General features: G+C 44.1%; 1 protein-coding gene across 45 annotated transcripts; it reads right to left on the bottom strand.

Annotated features, from left to right (window-relative positions):
* Positions 1-1,161: 1,161 nt before the first annotated feature.
* Positions 1,162-18,697, bottom strand: LOC133710068 (uncharacterized). 45 transcript variants are annotated; one of them, XR_009846465.1, is made up of 12 exons: positions 17,129-18,543; positions 16,534-16,748; positions 5,438-5,490; positions 4,466-4,605; positions 4,293-4,346; positions 3,065-3,105; positions 2,893-2,962; positions 2,525-2,652; positions 2,332-2,367; positions 2,002-2,146; positions 1,566-1,907; positions 1,162-1,473 (listed from the first exon to the last, which is right to left on the bottom strand). XR_009846465.1 is itself a non-coding variant. In XM_062136045.1 (10 exons), the coding sequence occupies exons 3-10, from the start codon at positions 5,471-5,473 to the stop codon at positions 2,134-2,136; spliced, it is 492 nt and encodes a 163-aa protein (XP_061992029.1). In that variant the 5' UTR covers positions 5,474-5,490; positions 16,534-16,748; positions 17,129-18,543; the 3' UTR covers positions 2,003-2,133. The 45 variants fall into 45 exon arrangements, 5 of the variants coding, with proteins under 5 accessions (XP_061992029.1, XP_061992026.1, XP_061992027.1 ...); XR_009846467.1 differs by having other exon boundaries at positions 2,908-2,962; XR_009846468.1 differs by having other exon boundaries at positions 4,293-4,351; positions 4,466-4,558.
* Between the last annotated feature and the right edge of the window lie 656 nt (positions 18,698-19,353).

Here is a 19,353-nt window from a genome sequence, read left to right as displayed (position 1 = left end):
AATGAGTCATTCTATGAGACATGGAAGAGATTCAAGGATATAGAAGGTGGTGTTCCCAATCATGGTCTCTCTAAGGTAGCGGTTCTAAGTGCCTTCTACACCGGACTTTCACAAGACACAAGGAGGAGAGTTGACAATGCTTGTGGGGGATGTTTCATGAACAAGACCAAAGAGGCAAAGATGAAGCGATGAAGATCCTAGATGAAATGAGTGAATCTTCTCAACTCTATGATAGTGCCTCGGATAGAAAGCCAATGATGATGAAGAGTGCACAAGTACCTATGAGGGAGCAAGAGTAAAGGAGAGGCATGTATAATGTTGACATTTCAAGTGTTCAAATGCAACAAGAGTTGAAGCAAATAGAAGGAAACATGCAAAAGAAGCTTGACATGATTCTACAAGCTCAAGGAAGACCCCTTAATCAAATGTCATCACCAAGCCGAATTCGGGAGCCAAGTTTGGGAGTCAAAGGCATGGAGCAAGCTTGTTTGATTTGTGAAAGTGTGTATCATAGCACAACGGAGTGTTCACAAAGCGATATGTATCCGGAATTGATAGAGCAATGTAATCTCCTTGACTACCAAACAAAGCCAAAGAATGATCCTTATAGCAACACTTATAATCCCGGGTGGAGGAATCACCCTAATTTTGGTTGGGGTGGGAATCAAAACAGTGAACAAGGTCAAGGTTACCAAAGGCAAGGAGGTGGATATCAAGGTGCAAGTAGCTCACATTTCAACAATCAAGGAGCAAACAATGTTTATCATGCTCCTAGACCACCTTATCAAGCACCATCTCAACAACCTCTACCTCTACAACAACCCCTAGTACCAATACAAGAAGCAAGAAAGACACACTACAAGAAAAATGGCCTTTTGCAAGGAATTTTTTCCTTGTAAAAAGCTGGAAATTCCTTACGTTAACTCAAATGCAAGGAATATTCCTTGCATTTGGGTCCTTGCAAAGAGGTCCTTGCAAAAGAGCAAATACAACGACCTAAAAATTCCTTGCATTTGAGTTCACAAATGCAAGGAATTGTTCATCTCAAATGCAAGGAATTGAACACCTGAGGTTAACTATGGTTAACTAATATACAAGGAGAATTCATTGCATATCATTCCTTGCAATTAGTTTTAAAAAAATTAAAAAATTAAAATTGAATAAAAGAAAATACACCAATTTTCATTCCAGACTTTTCTTTTATTCCTTGAATTAAAAACAATTAGTTCGTTTGTACATTAAAAATTGTGATTTAGCAATATTTCACTTAACCATAGAACACTTGGTGATCCAAAAGCTTTGCCAAATCAAAATCTCCGACCACGGCTTCACAGTAGTCATCAAGAAGTACATTTGCTACCTTCACACCCTTGTGGATAATTTTCGGGTCACACTGCTCATGAAGGTATAACAATCCTCTTGCAGCTCCCAAGGCAATCCGTTTCCTAGTTCCCCAATCCAACACTGGTTTCCCTGTTAAAGGCATTCATAAGATTTAAATTTAGCCAAACATAACAAACATTCTAAATGATTAATTGAGTTGGTTCTCTCCTTTGATTTAATACCTTTGACATGAGAAGCCACACTACCATTGGACATGTATGGGTACACTAGAAGTCTTTCTGTTGGAGTGATGCAAAACCCATAAAGCCTGAGAAGGTTGCGATGAACTGCTAGGCTGATCATTTCAACTTCAGTCTGGAATTGAATCTCTCCACCAAGAGCACTGCCATCTTTAAGTCTCTTGATTGCTACGACAGTGCCATCGCAGATAGTTCCTTTGTAAACATGTCCAAAGCCTCCTTTTCTTAGTAGGTACTTGTTGCTGAAGTTATTTGTTGCAATCTGAAGTTCTATGAAATGAAATCTCTTCAAGTTCCCGAGCGAAATTTCTTCATGATGCTTGTCTGAAATATCACCACATGCAATAAGCAGAGGAATCGTTACTCCAATTAGTTTCCCAGTCAATAACAAATGTTGTTTAATCTAGCAAGCAAGTACCTTTAACATCAAAGAATGCCTATTTATTGTGCCTTTGCCTCCACCATAACTACTCCAAATCCAAGAACAATCACGCAGAGGCATCCGAGGCTCAAACCAAAAGCAAGTGCTATTTTGCGACTTTTAGGTTTGTCAGGAAGAGCGGCTTGAGAAGAAAAGATAAACTGAAGTCAGAATCAAAATACTATCATCCGGAACTGAAATTGGTGATAGTGTCGCAGCCACTCCCCAATATATACCTAAATAACAAAAAAATAGGAACAGCATGACCAGAAACATAGCAGATTACTCATAGAAGCAACTCTTAAGCAAAAGAAGAGACAAATATACCTCTTTGTCCCAACACAAAATGAAAGCACAGGCAACCTGCAAAAAAGTAGAGAAGAGAAAGCATCTTCAAATTAGAAGCCTCATTGAGAATTACAAATTTCACATTCGAAGTTTAATAATTAGACTCCAGAACAGAAGTCGATCAACTAAGTTGCCATGAATAATATTAATGTATTGTCAATATTGACGTTACCAAATGAACTCCAAACCAAAACCAACCTCTGCAACCTGAAAATCTTCTCTGTTGATGATATTTGAGTCACATATTCAAGCTTAATTTGTACCTCATATGGACATAAGGTTAAGAGAGTTCCTGAAATGCTATAATTGAAATACATAAGATACTTAACTTGCGAGAAGAAAACAAAAAGAAAAACAAGAAGCAAAGAGAAAGCTTTACGTGATGTGCCAGGAACTAAATGAAGTGAATGACACTCATGATGGTGCTAACTATGAAGCTTATCATGATGGTGCTAACTATGAAGCTTAAAGGAAATAGATAATGAGCATAACAGAAGCAAAAGTTGCCACATTAATTTAAGAACAATGCTCAAAAGTTACCACATCATTCTCAACCTATTATTTACTATCGTTCCCCAGTATGTCTTAGGACATTCTCCAAGGATGGGAACTGCATAAGAAACATAAACAGATCAGGTTCTTCCTTCCACTCAAATATGTATGCAACTACCATATATGGACAACCATCCTTATTGGAAATGAAAGGAATTACCAGTAGTGAGTATAGGGAATAGAACAGTTTCCTTTTCACACCTGAATATCAACAGTGAGGGAGGGAGGGAGGCATAGAGAGAGGGGTATCATTTTATCAATCTATTATGTCCAATTGAAAGATTCTCTCAAACTTATGCACAGACAAGACCATGTTGCATGCAACTAATGACTAAATCAAAACTTGGAGCAGATTGATAAAGGATAAGGAACTGGTTGCAAATCTTTATGTAGTAGTTTCCACAGGTTGTGCCGTAATATGAATCAAAATAATACAAAAAGGTACTTTTTACTTTCAAAGAAACTGAAAATTGAGCTATGCTTATTGGATCCAAGTTTGACAACAGGCTTTTTCTTTTTCCTATTACCTTCTTAATGGCGTGTCTAGACACTATCAATCCCATGAAAACAAGAAAGGCAGACCCTATTTTAACCAAATATGCAGCCCGCCAATTTGGGGATTTCCCCACTTCCACATGATCAAACATAAAACAGTACAAACTTCTAAACGCATGGCTCTGAAACAAATTTGGAACAAAATCCAAGAGTCATGGCCTAGATATAAGGGAAACAATTAATCTGAAATCAAACAATAGAGCAGTTTAAGCTAACAGATTTCCAATGACAACCTAATATGATATGAGAGATAGAGATGAAGAAAACGAGTAACAGGCTTCCCTATATCACTTAACAGGAAATTGCTCATTGACATCCAAAGCTTTACTATTGTAATAATAATAAGACCAGTGACCGGACCATTAAAGTTAAAAGAAGTATCCTTCTACCGTTTTATCCCTACTCCAATTGCATAGCCTCCAATTGCATAGATTTACATAATAATATACGTATAGCCTCACTCAATAACTAGCTGTGATCAGATATATTTACATGCCATTAAATTCAGCCTATATGATCTCAAACCCCCTATATGCCATAAAGTAAAAGATAGGAACAAAACTCCCAGTTCACTTGCAAAAGAAATTGCACATAGTGGACAGTAAATAAGCATTACTCAATGTATATGTAAATAAGACTAGGACATCATTGAAATTTTATCCAATATCCAATTATAATTAAACCAATTACAGAACTAACCATATTTGTGTTGGAGAGTCACTCTTTTATTCTTTAATTCTCAAACAGAACAGGTGCATAAAATGCTTTATGGTACTACTTTTGGATTCAATACGATCTTCTAAGATGGCAGAACAGTTGAGTCAGCTATGTACCTTTGCAGATGATGCGTTGCTATCAACCATTTTGAACTAGTTTCAAGAAGTATCCTACACTAGAAGTGACTTGATTTCAGAGTATGGATACAGAGGCACACTCCAAAAAAGTTAAAAATCCAATACAACGTATACTCCACATAACAATTGCAGATTGAGGTTAATTAATATACCTGCATACTAGAATATATAGCAAGCTCCAACTTGAGAGGATTAATTTTACAGGAACCACATGGAAAAATAATGATCCAACTGCAAAGAATGCACTAGTAGAGTAGTAGGCATGATTATCAAGTGATCTCTCAGAACATTTCTATATCAAAGAGACAACAATCAAGTGAAAGCTGAGTAAATTTCTTCAAAGAAGTTGAAGGAATCTATCTGTAACATTACTTAGGTAGCTAGAGCGTTTGCTGCAGAGATAGTGAATACAGTTAGACAACATTTTCATTCTAAAAATGCATCAGTACTATTAGTAAAATATCTGTTAACATGCTACACCATATATTGAGTGCAAGACGTCTTTATGGGATTAGGATATGAATGAAAAAGATAATGGGCCTGGAAGTATTAAGTTTCAGTAACAATGGAGCTTCAACTCACTACATACTTGATACTTTTCGAGAATGTTATTAGTTTATTCTTTTAAGGTACTTTCTCATGCACTAAAGTGACTGGCTTTCACTTTGAAGGTCCCCTAGAACTATAGAGGTGATCAATTTTGTTTTTGTTTCTGTGTTCTTTCTTCTATTTTTTGTTCTTATTACTACTATCTGGCTATCTGCACAATAAATTTAAGCTAGCAACTCAAATCATGTATAACTTTCATATCTGAAATAATCACACAAATGCTCACACACCAGCATCAACAATCAGAGTCCCACTTTTCAAATAAGTTAATCTTCGAACTTAGTGTAATAAAGTTCTGAGAGTAAATCCAAAATTAGGGAGATAATGAAGTGTGATAGGAATGCAGTCAACAAAATAGCTAATATAACATTATGAGGGAAAAAATATAGTGAAAACTGTTTCAAACTGTACCAAGACTCCAAGAGCAATGTGAAAGTATTCATCCAAAGAAATCCAACCATCGATATCCACATTCTGAACATCTTAAATGGGGGGATCTAAAAATGTTACAATACCTCAAATACACATTCATGAGTAATTTCAATCGGCATCACCAGAACAATTCAACCTACAACCAAGCAAAAACGCAAGAAAGGAAAAATTCAAAACAAACTGTTTGAGCCCAAAAGTAATTTTGGCAAGATCCTTTAGTGGATTCAGCACAGCGGGCCGATACCTGCGGCCCAAAAAATAAGCCTATTCGGGTTTGGGTTACAGCTTCACCCATTCCGTGATCCATAAGGAAAACGAAACCTTATTGGAGTCGGGTAGCGAGGATTGAATAGGAAACTTCAGCCAATTATCCTTCTGTGGCAAGGAGCAATCGAAACCCTAGGTATATATACCAGGTTTCAAGGACGAATTAAGGACCTCTCTCAAATCAATCAATCCTAGCGATTACAAAGCCTCCCCGGAGCAAGTCTTCAACCTTGTTGAAACCCGGTGACCGCCCTCCAGTCCTAGTCTCTCCAAGAGCCGACTGTCAGCATCACCAGATCAACCCGGCGACCGTACTTCCAGTCCTAGTCTCCCCAGGAGCCGACTGCGAGCGCAACCGCCACCGTTACTACCAGCGAAGCAAGGGTAACGCCCTCGCAACCCAGCGAAGCTAAAGTCACGCTTTAGCGCAACCCGTGCTTTCTCCAAATTTCCCAGTGATTGCTCTGCTTAGTCTACAATACTAAGTATCGATTCGGTGACGCGAAGAGATCACACCCAAAGTCCTTATCCGTAAGGCAGAATGTCCTTTCCCGGAAGGCTAGAGAAGAACCTTGTGGCGAGGTTGGTGCTCTCCTCGTCCACAACGCTTGAAGAAGAAGTCAGGTCAAGGGACTACCCAGACGACTGCACCCTACGGTGCTGGCACGCCTGCGCACACGCTCAAAAGAGACAGTTTGCAAACCAACTGGTTTTTGCGCCAAACATTTTGGCACGCCCAGTGGGACCCACTAGTGTCTTTTCGTGAACGTTAGCCATTGGGAAATCAAGCGAAAACCCTTACCAAAAGGGCTACGCTAACTGCTCAAAGCATAAGACCTCCAGTTACACACCGCATCCTCGTGCGGAGTGTCGTGGTCTTTCTGAAGAACAAGTTATTCAAAGATTCTCTCTCCATTCCGAATCCTCCAATATGTCAATGGAACAAGGAGAGAATCACCAGACCGCTGCTGAGGGTCAAACTACTACTGCTATTCAGGCCAATGAGCCTGTCACTTCCACTATCTCCAACACAGTGGGGAGTGGAGGAATAGAGGCTTTCGTTGCGAAGCCTATTCCAGAGGGAGCGACCACCGAGGTCGCACTCGCGATCATGAGGGAAAACGTCGAGAATCATAGCAGGTGGATCGCCGCTGATTTTGAAAGGGAAAACGCGAGGACAAACAAGATTATACGTGAGATAAACGAACGTCTTTCCCGACAGTCAGTGGAGACTACATAACAAATCTCACAAACAGAGAATGCGTTAAGGGCTCATGCTACAAGTATTGCAGAGGACCAGAACCGGAGCCACCAAGGATTGATAGAGATTATTGGGAACCATTCGAAGCAGGCAGCGTCCGATATGGCAAGTCTTCGTAAGGATGGAGAGAATCTCGCAACGGAGGTGGCCATGCAAAGAGCCGAGTTGAACCAAGCTAGAGAAGTGTTGAATAAGACGTTAGGTGATCCTAACGTTATCCTTGGTTCCCTTGGTCAACCGTCTGGTTCAGGCAAGTACGTGCCGCCGAATCAGCGAGAGAAATTTAGCAGCAACACCACTACACCTTCCACAACAGCTACGCCACAGAAAAATAAAGAACAAGCGCTGGTTATTGGCGGTAGCAAAGAAAAGGCTACTTCGTCAGGCGGGCAGACCACCAGACAGAAGCAGCAGACATCAAAAGGTGGCGCAGCTCCGTCCGACTCCACCGTGTTCGTTCAATACGACAGCGACGGAGCGGAAAACATATATCAAGAGCTGCCAGGAAGTTATTACGGGATTGACCAAGCTGGTAATCTTGTCAAGATAACAGCTTTGGCAAAAGAGATGCCTATGGCGGCAGTGACTCTTCAACAGCCCGCTACAACTCGCGTTGTCCAGATAGGAGAAGGGGCAGCAATTGTGAACCAAGCAATACCCATACAGGCTGCTCGCCACACTATGGCAATACCTCCCCCTCCTCCAAGCCCGGAATATGTTAGACGAGAGGAGGTCGAGGAGATGATCAGACTGGCTAACCCGAGAGCCCAAATGGATGGGGTCTATGAGGGACCTTTCCCGCCGCATATAATGCTCGCGCCATTTCCCAGGGGATATAAAAACATCATATTTTCTACTTTTTCAGGGGAAGACACCGAGAATGCAGTCACTCATCTGGCCAGGTTCAGAGTGCAATGCGGCCAGTACCAGAATGATGACATCCTCAAGTGCAGGATCTTTGGCACTTCTCTTTCGGGAGCGGCCTTCAGGTGGTTTTCCAAACTCCAACCAAGAACAGTGGCATATTGGCCCGCAATGGAAAAACTCTTTCGAGAAACTTTTGGAGCCATTGAGCCTGAAGTTGATTTGGCTTCTCTCACTCAGATGGCTCAGCAGCCTACTGAATCCGCCGTTGCATACCTTCAACGCTTCCAGATTCAGAAGGCCAAACTGAACGTGATCCAGCCGGAGAAAGAGTTGATCAAGTTGGCAATCAAGGGTTTAGAGCCTCGACAGCGAAAGAAGCAGCATGGCAGCATGATCCAGTCAATGGGAGAACTCATCACAGAGGTGGGCAGCTTCGAGCATCTCCTCAGAGAAACTGATGCAAGGAAGAATGCCTCCAAGGGGACATATGTACCAGGAAAACATCGCACCGTAGCAGCCCTGAGCTACCAACCGGCTACTTATGACCCCTACTATCACCATCACAGTGAAGAGTTGAGTCAGGACGATGATGAAGAGGAGGATAATGACATCGCTGCTTATGAGCTGACAGGGAGAAAGAATCCAGCCTTGAAACAGTTGAAAATTTCCAAGGAACCTGTCAAGCTCAAATCAATGGCCTTCACCAAACCGGAATTCGCGGCATATACATATGATGCCAATAAGGCACATGAAATCCTAGATGAGATGATCAACGCGAAGATGGTAAAGACCGACTTTGGACCGTTTCCTCGTCCAGACTAGCTAAAAGGGAAGAAGTACTGCAAATTTCACAACCTGTGGAATCATAATACAGCAGACTGTGTGAAACTCAAAGACCAGATTCAGGTATGGCTTAATAATGGTAGTTTGCAGGTAGAGGCTCCAGTAACAGCGGCAGCGCTCGTAGACCTGAACCCTTTTCCTGACACTGGGTCAACATGGTCGACGTGAACTGGACTAAGCAGAGCCGGAGGAAACCAACCCTGGATTTGAATGAAAAGGGGAAAGGAGACCAACCTGACAAGGATGAGCCTCCTGTAAAGAGGAAGTTTGAGCCAGTGGGTCAAGCCTCATCTGTGGTCTTATGCTCGCGATGCAAGAAAGAGTGTGGCATTCAAGTGTCACACGAGGCGGTCGAGCAGACATTTCGTTTTGGTTCTCTCCCACCCATCAAATGGTCGTCGCCATCGCGGAACTATCAACCTTCCAGCCCAAGAGAAAAAGAGAAATTGGAATCACCACCATCCCCAAAGGATTCCAATCTCTTCCAGAAGTTGAAAGCGGCCGCGGTTGATCAGAAATCAGAAGAGAAGGCTATGATCAAGCGTAAAGACATCTTGACCAAACCCTACATACCTCCTGCTTCTGCCGCCACTATTAAGGAAGGTAAGTGGTACACAAGGGAGAAGGGGAAGGCAGTAGAGATAAGTCCTTCCAAGAAGAGAAAACTGCAGCGCAGATTTGGAGAAGCTAAACGTGCGCTAGAGGCTCTGGACCAGGGTCTGATCAAACCTTCGCAGCTGGTCAAATCACCTGAGCAGTATCAGAGAAAGATGGAGATATTAGCTGCTAAACCGTTAATAACTCCCCGCAGCTTCCAGAAGCAAGCGAGCTCAGCAAAAAGGGCATCTAAGCCCAGTGTTTTTTGCAGGATCACAGACGAGAGGAGACTTTCGCCAGCTCGAAAGGAGAGTTCACCGCCTAGGCGACCACATGTCAGGCGCAAGTTGTTTCGCGACGACTCAGAGGTCAAATCCTCAGTTTTTGAGAGACTGGGGGGCAAGGACAAGATTACCGATACGTTATAGTGGAAACCTAAAAAGGTCCAGAGTGTCGTTGTTACCCCTGAGGTGACTACAACAAACGACCCAAAGTCCAACTCGCCTGAGCGAGCCACCGGGATACTGGGGCATGAGCAATGTGAGGTAAAAGGCCTTACGGAGGAATCATTGGTAGAGCGGCTGGCTAAGAAATTCAATACTGACATCCCTGTCAAAGAACCCAAGCTGAACCTGCAAGAGGACATGGATGAAACAGTTGTGACCGATACATCTTGCTCGTTTCCGACAGGGGGGCAGCGTTCATGGGCGGTGAGGTAGAGACACTTGTCAACGAGTTGGGCATCCAGTTCATCCACAGCACTCCATATTATGCTCAGTCCAACGGTCAAGCGGAAGCCAGTAACAAGATTATTATCACCCTTCTCAAGAAGATGCTTGTTGAAAACCCTCGCCAGTGGCACAGCACGCTGTATGAGACATTATGGGCTTATCGCACTTCCAAGAGGAATCCCACTGCTACAACACCCTATGCACTCATGTTTGGTCATGACGCAGTTTTACCCTTGGAACTCAACGTTCAATCCTTGCGAGTCCAAGATCAGCATCACTTGATAGGCGAAGACTATGTCCAAGCGATGTGGCAAGAGCATGAGGACCTCAGCGATCAGCGCTTAACAGCTTTGGATAATTTGGTAATGGAAAAACAGTGTGTTGCTCGCGCCTATGACAAGAGGACGCGTGGCCGTAGTTACAAAGAAGGTGACCTTGTTTGGAAGGCTGTTCTTCCCTTTGGTGAGAAGTTGACAGGTCGCGATAAATGGACCCCGCGATGGGAAGGACCCTTTGTTGTTCACCGCATTCTGGAGCGCGGGGCCTTTCACCTAAAAGATTTGGACGGTGACATCCATCGCAACCCCATCAACGGCCGATTCCTGAAGAAATATTACCCTAGTGTTTGGGAGTTCGAAGACCCTCCAGATTCCCCTTCTCAGACAGGGGGCAAACATAGTCTTCGTCAGTTCCCAACATCCATTCCTACTCAGGCCTTTCTTGTGGCCTTCGCATCCTGTCTTCCCTTCACCTACGAACCCTAGGGGGGCAACATCCTATATATTCAGGCCTTCACAGAGGCTGTATATTGTAGCAATACTTTTTGTAGCAATTTTTAATTTCAAATTTCAGGCTATATATTCAGGCCTTCACAGAGGCTGTATATTGTAGCAATACTTTTTGTAGCAATTTTTATTTTCAAATTTCTTGACAAGATGTGTTAAGAATATATATATATATGTAATGGCCTATGCATGAGGCCTTATTTTATAACAGTTTCTTTTGCAATAATACCTAGAAACTTTCATTCATAAAGTGGCTTTGCGGCCAGAAGCAGTACAGATCGAAACTATTACATTTTGCAGGTTACAAGGCCAAAAGTGGCCCACAAATCATAAGAGTTGCTGAAGTCTTGAGTCTTGCGGCGACAAGGGGGCGGTGCTATGATCAAGAGTACTCTTCCTCTCCCTCTCTTCACCCACATGTCTTATCTGATCTGAGTCGCAGCTGCTCTCATTTGTACTGAAGATGGAAGGAAGGAAACAATCCATTACCTTCCGGGATGGAGATGGTCTGCAGGAGAGCGCGACTCACAACCACATCTACCTCTAGCGGAAAAACATAAGTCAGACAGTCTGTCCCTAGAGGTAGGCTGCGAAAGAAGAACGCTCGGCCACGAGTGGCCGCCCGCTCTTCTCCCGCCTGCTCCACACGAGAAATCTGAGGAGAGGGATCACTCAGAATCTCGTTCCGCCACGTTAGGAGCGCCGCGTGTTCTTCAGCCTAACTGAAACCGGAGATTCCTATCCGGATTTCCAGAGACCAAAGACATGCGGATGGACCTGAGATTAGGCCATGAGACCTACCCAGGTATTGAGATTAAGCCATAAGACCTAAGGATTTGGGTTTGAGGTCGAGATCGTGAGGAGAAGATTTCAGAAACAGAAGAAAGAGAAGTAGGGTTTGTGACACTATTACTGGGAAAGCCATATTCGCTTGAATTTTTCTTCTCACAAGCACAGGTATTTATAGGACCAGTTTCAGTGGTCTCGACTCTTAGAGGGGCAGTTGAAGTACGTTCAACGCCATCAATAAGAGTGTCGATGGAATTGAATGTAAAGATCTCGGAAATGAAGATGATTGAAAGCGCGTGGGGAGCGCGGGGCAATTTTCAAGGAGATAACCGCTTTGTTTCGAGAATATCTTTTCAAACAGTTCAACAGCAATAAAGGTGGATTAAACGCTAAACTGCCAGAAAATCTGAACATGTATTTGGGCCAAGCAAGGTGGGCTAAGTATTTTAGATATTAATAATAATATTGTTCATACAAATATGGGCCCAGTAATGGAATAACTAGGGGCCCAAAAGTCTCCGGCCTGCTCGGGTCAAGCGGAGAAAGAGCTCGTCCAGTCGAAAGTTAGCATCCGCAGCAGCTTGAGCGGCCTGTTGGGCTGCCACACGGGCTTGGGCCAGTTCTTGGGACAGCGTCTCGAAGGCAGCGAGGGGTTGTTCCAATTGAGGCTCTGCGTGGGCGAGCATAGCAGTGACCTCGATCAAGCGGGCTTGAAAAGAAAGAATCTGGGATCTCAGGTGGTTCCTCTCAAGTGTCAGATCCCTGATGAGATCAGCCTGATCACCCAAGAAACCGCGGGCATTGTCAGTTTGATGAGTAAGAGCTTGGTAGTGTGTTTCAGTCTGTTTAGCCTGCGCGTTAGCGACTGCCCTTTCGTTAAGCCCTTGTGGGAGATCTTGCAGCAGTCCATCAACCTCTTGGAATTGTTCTTCAGTGACAGCGCCCTCGCGAAGAAGCACCCTCAGGTACTCCAAAACTCTAGCGGGCGCGCCAGGAATCAGTATATTGGGACCCAAGAGGCGACGAAGACCCTCTCTGGCTTCATCTACAACCCCAGGTGGGGTGACTTCGAGCACGCGAGCTAAACGTTCTAAAGTGGATGGAGTAGGGGGCTCAGCGTCAGGGGCCTCAGGAGGCTCCGCGATAGGTATAGCTTCAGGCACTGGTTCATGAAGTTCTTCAGGTTCCCCAGCTTCAATGACTTGGGGGGCATGGGGAGCAGGTTCTTGGCCAACCACATTAGGAACAGGTTCAGCAGGATCCTCGTTCGCTATTTCTTCTGCTGCTACTTCCGCGTTTGGACCCTAAAAAAAGATGTACTTTCAGAATAACCAAGCCAAAGGTAAAAGATGAACATTTTTGATTAAAAGAGTTACCTCTTCAACTGCTGGCTCGCGGAAATCTACCATTGGCGCTAGAGCAGCGTCACCAAGGATTGGATCCAGGTCAGGCACCGTCGATGCCAGAAGGGGAATGGGCTCCTCGCGGAAGGTAGGAAGGAGAGACATCCTATCTTCAACCTCAGGCGGACCGTCAACTATAACTGGTTCTAAAATTACAACCAACTGCATTTGGTTTGCCGCATTGATCGCAGTGGGAGGGCCACCATCGGTCTCTTGGGCGTTTGTACCAGATACACCCTCGCTGGCAGCAGAGGATCCTTCCCCAATTGGCCTTGAAAGCCTGCGACGAACCTGAAGCAGAGAAACGTTATAAACCATACATAACAAGACAAGGCATCAATGTTTCCGGGAGAGAGGCATTACCAGTCGATCAGCGGCTGGTTCGTCTTCTGCCCATGGATCAGTTCTGAGCTCAGCGCGACTGCGTTTACGTGCCAGAGCAGCGGCAATCTGTCAAGATTTAAACAAAGTCAATTAGACGTCGAGAAGGCTGCTAAAATAAAGAAGGTTCTAAAGCGAGAATCCTTACAGTCTGAGGATTATCATCATCAGAGGAAGTGTCCTCTACTTCAGGCCTGATCAGTACTGCTTTTTGTTTAGCAGCTGGAACGGTAGCCGGAGGAACACCCACTGCGCGACTGCCTAAAGGTGGTGCACGTCTCTGCTATAAATTTCGAGTTAGGGGACAGAGGTGGAGGTGATAAAGGAAACAAAAGAACATATCAAGGCAAGTACCTCTGGAGGTTGCTCGCGAATAACAATACCAGCTTGAACCAAGCGCGGGGCTCACGCGGGTCGCGGAGCCGGTTCGGGTGGTGGAGGTCTTTCTTCATCTTCATGAAAGCGAGCGAGTGCTTCAGTATCAGCATCATAAGGATATCTCAAGTCTTCAAAGATGGCTGCGAAGAGTTCGTCGTCCCTTTGCCTCCAGCAGTTAACAGAAACTTCTTTCCACCATTGATCATAATCTTCAGCGGTCCCATCCACGGGGACGATATTATTAGCCCAGTTTGGGAGGTCGACCAGTGCGAGCATGCTTTGCTCTGGCGGAGCCCCATCAGAGGGACCAATTCGTCGCCAAGAGGTATAGAAATTCCAGGCATCATAGAGGAGGAAAGGCACCAGCTGAATAAGACCAAACTGGCGGGCAAAATGGTTGGGGGCATAGAGCTCATAACTGAGTTCATCAACAGCGAGCCTAATGTCTGAACAAGAGATCGCGCGGCGAAAAGCCAAGCGCGCGCGATCATTATAGTTGGGAGCCCCAGGAAGAAATCCGTTTTGAAGAGGAGCAGGGTATCTCCTACTGAGTATTAAATCGCAGTATGGCATTTCGTGCAGGAGATACAAGTATGAGAAGCATTCAGAATAGGGGTGAGATGTGTACCTCACATCGCGACAGAACCAATGACCAAGAAGGGCATTAGTCGGTGGTAGTAGTGGAATATCGTCGCGGCGGAAGAATGAAAAATAAGTTTGAATCCAGAAATCAAGGATCCAAAAAGGGCCAGAAATGCTGGTCTCAAAAGGATGCATAGTGGCCTGATATAGAGTACGGTAGAGGGCACCCAACACTGGTTGTCCTAATCCCACGCGGCGGCCATTGTAGAGGGCTGTCGCTAGAAAAGTCCAAGCACCAGTGGGCTTACAGGAGGAAGTACAGAATATGAATTTACAGAGCCAATACTCCAGAAAAGCAATGCCACCAGTAGCATTGCGCTCTTTGCGATAGAAAGTCAACCACCGCGGGTAAGAGCCGCTATGAGCACTACGACCAGTTTGGTCCATGGTTGATGCGAAGGTGTCAGAATCGAATTAGCCATGCAGATAGGGCTCGCCATCGATGGGCAATCCAGTAACAAGGTTATACTCATTTGACCGAATCGAAAATCGAAGGTATTGGTAGCAGTATGCCAGAAGCAAAGGAAGGCAGCGAGTGGTGAGAGATTCCCACCGCGAGGAAGGCGAAAGCATAAATCAATAGTGTGGGTAATACCTGCCTCGTTCCAGCGAGCCAAATCTCGTGCTCTTACTTCATGATACCAGGAGAGCTCATCTTCGCTAATTTTGGATGGCCAGTGTCCTATTTTTGCTTTATGATTCTGCGCACCCCAACTGCTGAAATCCGCAGGGGTCCTCCGGAGGACTTGAGTGGGTCTACGAATGGGCAGGCTATAGAGAGTGAGAGCGTCAGCAGGAATGGAGTCTCGCGGTGTCGGACCCAGTCCGGCGTGATGATCTGAAAGCCTGAGAAGCAGAGGCCTCTTGACAGAGGTATGGATACGACAACGGCCACCGATGTTGGCTCCCCAAGTGCGAGCGACATTCTCAGTGAGCTCTCCTTCCTGATCGATAATCACCTTCTTTGGGGGAGCCATTTCTGGGTTTCTGTAAAGCGGGTATGGAGCGAGAGATTTCTGAGTTTAGGAGACTGGAAGGGTTTCTGATGTGACAGGTCTCTATTTGGCTGCGGTATTTAAATAAAAGATTTTGTGAGGGAAACGATGCGACGAAAAGACGTTTTGCTAAGCGAATAGACGCTACCTTCATTAATGACATCGTTTCGATCACCAGGCATGTCGTTTTAACCCCCTTCTATCAGTTACAGCTTAGTGGGCCTGACATCGGGGCTTGGGGGGCAATGTTTGAGCCCAAAAGTAATTTTGGCAAGATCCTTTAGTGGATTCAGCACAGCGGGCCGATACCTGCGGCCCAAAAAATAAGCCTATTCGGGTTTGGGTTACAACTTCACCCATTCCGTGATCCATAAGGAAAACGAAACCTTATTGGAGTCGGGTAGCGAGGATTGAATAGGAAACTTCAGCCAATAATCCTTTTGTGGCAAGGAGCAATCGAAACCCTAGGTATATATACCAGGTTTCAAGGACGAATTAAGGACCTCTCTCAAATCAATCAATCCTAGCGATTACAAAGCCTCCCCGGAGCAAGCCTTCAACCTTGTTGAAACCCGGTGATCGCCCGCCAGTCCTAGTCTCTCCAAGAGCCGACTGTCAGCATCACCAGATCAACCCGGCGACCGTACTTCCAGTCCTAGTCTCCCCAGGAGCCGACTGCGAGCGCAACCGCCACCGTTACTACCAGCGAAGCAAGGGTAACGCCCTCGCAACCCAGCGAAGCTAAAGTCACGCTTTAGCGCAACCCGTGCTTTCTCCAAACTTCCCAGTGATTGCTCTGCTTAGTCTACAATACTAAGTATCGATTCGGTGACGCGAAGAGATCACACCCAAAGTCCTTATCCGTAAGGCAGAAAGTCCTTTCCCGGAAGGCTAGAGAAGAACCTTGTGGCGAGGTTGGTGTTCTCCTCGTCCACAACGCTTGAAGAAGAAGTCAAGTCAAGGGACTACCCCGACGACTGCACCCTACGGTGCTGGCACGCCTGCGCACACGCTCAAAAGAGACAGTTTGCAAGCCAACTGGTTTTTGCGCCAAACACAAACAATAGAGCAGTTAAACATACAACCCAAAAAAATTGAAGCTTTAACAAACTTGAGAGGTCGAGAGAGAGGGCAATGCCTAAACAAAAAGCCCAATCTTGAAACCCAAATGCAATCATATAGACCCTAGGCAAACTGAATTGAAAATAAACCAAATTATATCCAGAGATCAAGGGAGAACCTTGCGAGCGAGTGCGAGCGATAAAGAAGACCCAAACTTATTGAGTGAGTGCGAGCAAGAAAGCAGAGATAGGTGGAGATGACGACATGAGAGATGGAGAACCTTGCATTGTTGACTTTTGGGGTTGAGTTTGAGTGCGAGTGTTCATGAGTTCCAGATTCGCCATTCACAGTCGGATTTGGGGTTTTGGTATTTTGGGTGTGTTCTTCATCGATCTGGAAGGACCAAAGAGAAGTCAGAGAACTTTTGTTTCTTCTTTTTCTAACTAGAGTCAGTCTAGTGATAAAGGCTCTGAGAGGAGTCCACAAATAAAAACAAGGAATCGTCAGATCGTTGCAGTTGTGATTTTGGAGAGCGCTAAAAAATCCCGCCCAGCAATAATTGCAAGGATTCTAAATCTATATACAAGGAATTTACCATTTTTTTAGATTTCAGAAAACTAAGTACAAGGAATCGTTGCATTCCTTGCAAACTCAAAAGAGCCAGATGCAAGGATTCACAAAATTCTTTGTATAAGTAAACCAATTGCAAGGAATTTTGACTCCTTGCATATAAACCCGTTGCATATACCCAAATTTCTTGTAGTGACACCTACCTTTGAAGAAATGATGGCCGCCTTTGTGAACAATCAAACAAAACAAGATGAGAAGATCAACGTCATCCAACAGAGTGTGAGCAAGCATGAGGTACAAATAGGGCAACTAGCCCGTGAGTTGAGCCAAAGGAAGCAAGGAGTGTTTCCAAGTCAAGTGGTCAACAATCCAAGGCATGAAGCCAAGGCCATCACCATTTTGAGAAGTGGAAGGCAAGTTGAGAACAATGTGTACATGCCCACTAATGAAGAAGTTGTAACTCCAAGAGAGCCACCGGGTTTTGAAAGGAGATTAAAGCATGAGAAAATTGTGTTGGATTATAATGAAGGACAAGATGAGGTCATGAAAAACAACTGAAATTCCAAGGCCAACCATGAAAAAGAAGTGTCCAATGATCATCCAATCGATAGACCATTCCAAAGAGGTATCACTTTTAATCCTCCTTTGAAGATTGTGCAACAAGAAGAAGTGTCTCTCCCTTACCCTCAAGCTGTATGGCAACAAGAGAAAAAACTCAAGAAAGAGAGCCAATTGAGGGAGGTGATTGATTTGTTCAAGAAGGTTCATATAAACATTTCACTCCTTGAAGCCGTGAAGACAATCCCATCTTATGCTAAGTTCTTGAAGGATATGTGCATGAAGAAGAAAAAGTTCAAAGAACATGGGCAAGTGGCTCTTTGTGAAGAAGTGAGTGCTATCATTCAAAGAAAGCTTCCACCAAAGCTCAAAGATCCGGGAAGCTTCACTATTCCAAGCAAGATTGGAGAAACTACTTTTGACAATTGCTTGATGGATCTTGGGGCAAGTATCAATTTAATGCCCTATTCGGCTTTAAAGAAGCTTGGTCTTGAAGGAGCTTTGAAACCAACTTCAATCACTCTCCGGTTGGCGGATAGAAGCGTGAGGTATCCTAGAGGAATCTTGGAGAATATGCTTGTCAATGTTGCAAGGTTTGTTATACCAGTGGATTTTATAGTCCTAGACATGGAGGAAGCCCCCATGGTTGACAATGAGCTTCCTATCATCTTTAGAAGAGCTTTCATGGCCACTGCTGGTGTCAAGATTAATGTGAAGAAAGGCACCATGAGCATGAAGGTACTTAGAGACAAAATCAAGTTCCAAATCTTTCCTCCCCTTCAAATTCTGGATGACATGAATGAATGCTACTTTTTGGGTTACTATGGAGAGGCAAGAGTAAGGGGAGATGAGAAAAATAAGAAAGAAGTTTGGTCACCTCTTCCGGTCTTACGATGTTCACAAGGCTTTGAGTCACTCCTCACCCCCATCAAGAAGAAGAAACAAATTGGAGGATTGCTCAAGGGAGCACTTGTTGACATGGGAGCTTGCCTTGGAAGTTCAAGGAAGGTAAACAAGGGAGTTAGTTGTCTCAAGAAGCCCCCTTGAGTGAATGAAGAATCAATGGACCGGCAAGATGTCCTTAAAACAAAGCTCTACTTGGAGGTAGCCAAGCTTATGATGCAAGTAAAGGAGGAGGAAAACACTTGGAACTTTTCTTGAAGACATGACACCATTGAAGTAGCTTGGAAGGCAAGACCTCGAAGTCTTGCATGTTAGTGATTGTTGGTGACTTGAGTGAACTTCATGGTCTTGAAGGGGGAGCAATTTCTTACCTTTCTCTTGCTTTATGTACCTCATTGTGTTTAAATTCCAGTCACTTCTTTGTTTTTGTGATAGTTTGCATGCTCCTTCTTACCATGCTTGACTCTTTCATTGCAAAGCTTTCAAGAAAATACTTTTTAACATTGAGGACAATGTTAAGTTCAAGTGTGGGGGGAAGGTCTAGTTTAAATTCAATAAATTCAAATTGTTTAAAAAAAAATGTTTTTAGCTTTTAGTTGTTTCTAGTTTTTGTGTGTTTTGTTTGTGTTTAGTTCCTTCCAACTCCTATGATGAAACTTGAACTTGATTTGTAAAGGGCTAGAAAGCATGTCTATGTCTTGTGAACTCAATTTTTCAAATAAAGGTTATGGGACTTTTGTTTAACTTCATTGTTGCCTTTGATTGTCAAGTTGATGCATTGAGATAGGGTTGGCATGATGAGATTTGTAAGAACTGAGAACTATTTGCACCACAAATGTGAGTTTTGAGCCTAATGAAAGTGCATCCAATAGCTCTTAGCACTTTATTCTTCATGTGCGATCAATCTTTTGTGAATTGTATCTCTAGAACTTGCTTTATATCTCTCAAAACCTTTGTCAAGCATGAA

The sequence above is a fragment of the Rosa rugosa genome, chromosome 5, assembly GCF_958449725.1.
Source record: "Rosa rugosa chromosome 5, drRosRugo1.1, whole genome shotgun sequence".
In the NCBI taxonomy this organism is placed as follows: domain Eukaryota; kingdom Viridiplantae; phylum Streptophyta; class Magnoliopsida; order Rosales; family Rosaceae; genus Rosa; species Rosa rugosa.
The sequence above is the reverse complement of the archived record's forward strand: the minus strand, read 5'-3'. Positions and strand labels throughout refer to the sequence as shown.